General features: G+C 33.1%; 2 protein-coding genes across 2 annotated transcripts; both read right to left on the reverse strand.

The window, feature by feature from the left end:
* Positions 1-840: 840 nt before the first annotated feature.
* Positions 841-1599, reverse strand: LOC143531055 (uncharacterized). Its single transcript, XM_077026444.1, has one exon. The coding sequence runs from the start codon at positions 1597-1599 to the stop codon at positions 841-843; it is 759 nt and encodes a 252-aa protein (XP_076882559.1).
* A 7-nt stretch (positions 1600-1606) lies between these two features.
* LOC143531057 (uncharacterized) lies at positions 1607-2047 on the reverse strand. Its single transcript, XM_077026445.1, has one exon. It carries the CDS (start codon positions 2045-2047, stop codon positions 1607-1609), a length of 441 nt encoding a protein of 146 aa, XP_076882560.1.
* Between the last annotated feature and the right edge of the window lie 924 nt (positions 2048-2971).

Genomic DNA, 2971 nt, shown 5'->3' on the forward strand with positions numbered 1-2971 from the left:
AATAATAATAATTAATTAAAACTATTTTGTTGAAAAGCGACAATATAACACTTGTTTTCTCACATCTTTGTCCGTGTATATATGTATATGTAAACATAAATGTGTATATATATATATATATAACATATAAACTAATATTTATGTTTTAATATAGATATTATAAGTAAACTTTACATATAAATATATTTATAAAACTAACAATATTTTTATAAGATGTATTTTTCTTTTATCACTATATATATATAACTAGCTTTTAGCCCGCGTGTCACGCGGGTTACTTATAAATATTTGTTAATTATTGATTTAGCCCTGTTTGAGTTTGACTTATAAGGGTTTGTTAAGTACTGATTAAGCCACCTTATACTAAGTTTTGTAGTATACATCATGATTTAATTTAATTCTACTTATTTCATAAATCATTGTTGTTGTACATCATAAATTTATAAAATAGTACTAAATCGAGAATTCATAATATTGTAAGTGATAAGAATAAATTTTATTTCAAATAAGAGAAAATTTCCTTGAAAACGACATTTGTCGTTTTGTTAGCTTGTTTGCCATTTTTGTCTAGAATCAGTATCTTCAGACCTTTTTTGCTCGTAACTCTTGATAGTGCGACATACAGATTTCCGTGTGAGAAGACATCGTTCTTTAACTACAAACCCACCCTAGTTAATGACTGTCCTTGACTTTTGTTTATTGTCATAGCGAAGCAAACTGATAAGGGATATTGTCGTCTTGTAAACGTGAATGCGATGCTCTTATAAGAAGGTGTCAGGGCGATTCTTGGAATAGAGATCCTCTCACCGGTATTAGTCCCTGAAAGAATTTTCACTTCGATTACATGCATAGCCAAAGAAACAACCTGAAGCCTTGTGCCGTTGCATAAGCCCTTTTTTTATCGATATTTCTCAAAAGCATAACGGGTACTCCGACTTTTAATATAAGCTTAGGGTTTGGCAGCCCGGATATTTTAAGACCGTTAAGTATCTCAGTGGAGTATAAAGTTGGATCGACATTTTCATCTATGTAGTCGGACTTAGATACAGAATCTGAGCTTAAGTATTCGACCGGGTCACCATGAAATAATTCAAGCAGACGATCATTAATCTCATGAACAATCTCATTTGTTGGTGCAAGCAACCCTCTCTGCTGAAAGTATGTAAGGTCTTGGCTGTTGTTTAGAATGTTGGGATATACAAACTGTATTAGCTTTATGATAGGGTCGTCACATTGCTCAATAAGTAAGTCATCCGGTATATCTATTTTTGCCGTACCGTCATTAGGTCCACCAACTTTACCTTCTCCTATGTCTAGTAGCCATTTTGAGATATTTTTGGTGTCTTCTATGTCAACCGATTGTTGACCAACCATTAACCTTAGGTTTTTTGTTAATCTAAGTACCCAACATTGATGCCAAATATAGGACGAACACATAATTGCGTTTACAATTTGCTGTCTGCTTCCTTTCTGTATTACCGGAAGAATCTGTCTGAAATCGCCTCCAAAGACAACAACCTTTCCTCCAAATAGCGATTTTGACTTTAAGACGTCTTTGCAAGAAATGTCAAGAGCCTGAAATACGTGTTTATGGGTCATTGGGGCTTCATCCCAAATTATTAGCTTTGTTTTTTTCTAGCAATTCAGCCTCATCTGAGCCTCGTTCCATTACGCAAGATGAGTCCTCGTTTAGGTTAATCGGAATATGAAATCTGGAATGTGTTGTCCCACCTCCGGATAACAATAATGATGTGTTTCCGATTGATGCAACATTTAAAACAATATTACCTTGGGATCGTATGGCTGAAGATAATGTCTTCCACAAATATGTTTTTCCTGTCCCTCCTTGACCATAAACAAAAAAGACACCACCTTTATTCTGCTGTACGGCTTTCGTTATTCTGTCAAAAACAGTTTTCTGCTCTGAGGTTATTGTTCTAAATAGCTTTTCAAATTTTGTTCTCTCAATTTGTTGATCGTATGATTGTTCGTCTAGAATAAGGCAATTATTGACAACAGATAAGGACTCTTCATCAGGGAAAGGCATTGTCTCATACCTTGTTAAACTGGAGTTGTTTTCTTGTAGGATTTTCTGGATTTCGAGTAACGTAAGGTTCTTGATTTAGTCTTCTGTCAGCTGTAAATCTGTAAAAGGTTGTTGGTTGTTTTAGAGTCAACGGTGAAAAATATTTAAAACCTAACATATATTGATCGATATCGAGTTTTCAATGTACAATGTCATATATATTTTAATAATGCCATATTACTTGAATAGTACATATTATGTATCACTAAGATAAGTAAATGAATAAATTTGGAAGGTGAAGGTGAATGTAAAGGACATGGTGTACGGTAGTGATGATATTATTATTATTATTATTATTATTATTATTATTATGTGCTGATGATTTAGGAATGACATTTTGGATATTCGTTAAACCTTCACATTTTTGTGCCTTTAGGACTAAAAATATTTTTTTTGTAAACATGCTTCTTTTGCTTTAATTTGATTGAAATTTCTAGCATTGGAAAAGATTTCTTTGACCGGTAAATTTTATAAAAGCAAACTTATCTAAAATTTTAGAGTTTTTATAAGTTTAGGAATGTCTAACTGGTGGTGGTAACTCAACAGCGCCATTATGACAAAACAAACTATAAGTCACTTTTGTTTCTTTTCGTTTGCCTCTTGTAGCCTCGTCGTCCCAGAGTTTAGCGTGACACATCTGACACACAACAGACTGGTCTCCATGATCCAAGTAATCTGTAGTTATTAAAAATTAAAAATGATAATAGATATGTTTCCATGAATTTCTAAATATATGTAAATTAATGTTCAAACATCGCATAAGTGAACCAACCTTTTGAAATTCCATTAAGTCCGTTATTCTCAGGCACACGACAATCTCCTCTTCCCTTACGATGCATATTTTCTTTCCTACTTATACATTTTTGTTTAGACGCAGAGCCGTCT

This window comes from Bidens hawaiensis, unplaced genomic scaffold (genome assembly GCF_021521415.1).
Source record: "Bidens hawaiensis isolate Kalapana, Puna unplaced genomic scaffold, B.hawaiensis_p1.1 tig00009076_1, whole genome shotgun sequence".
NCBI classification, from domain to species: domain Eukaryota; kingdom Viridiplantae; phylum Streptophyta; class Magnoliopsida; order Asterales; family Asteraceae; genus Bidens; species Bidens hawaiensis.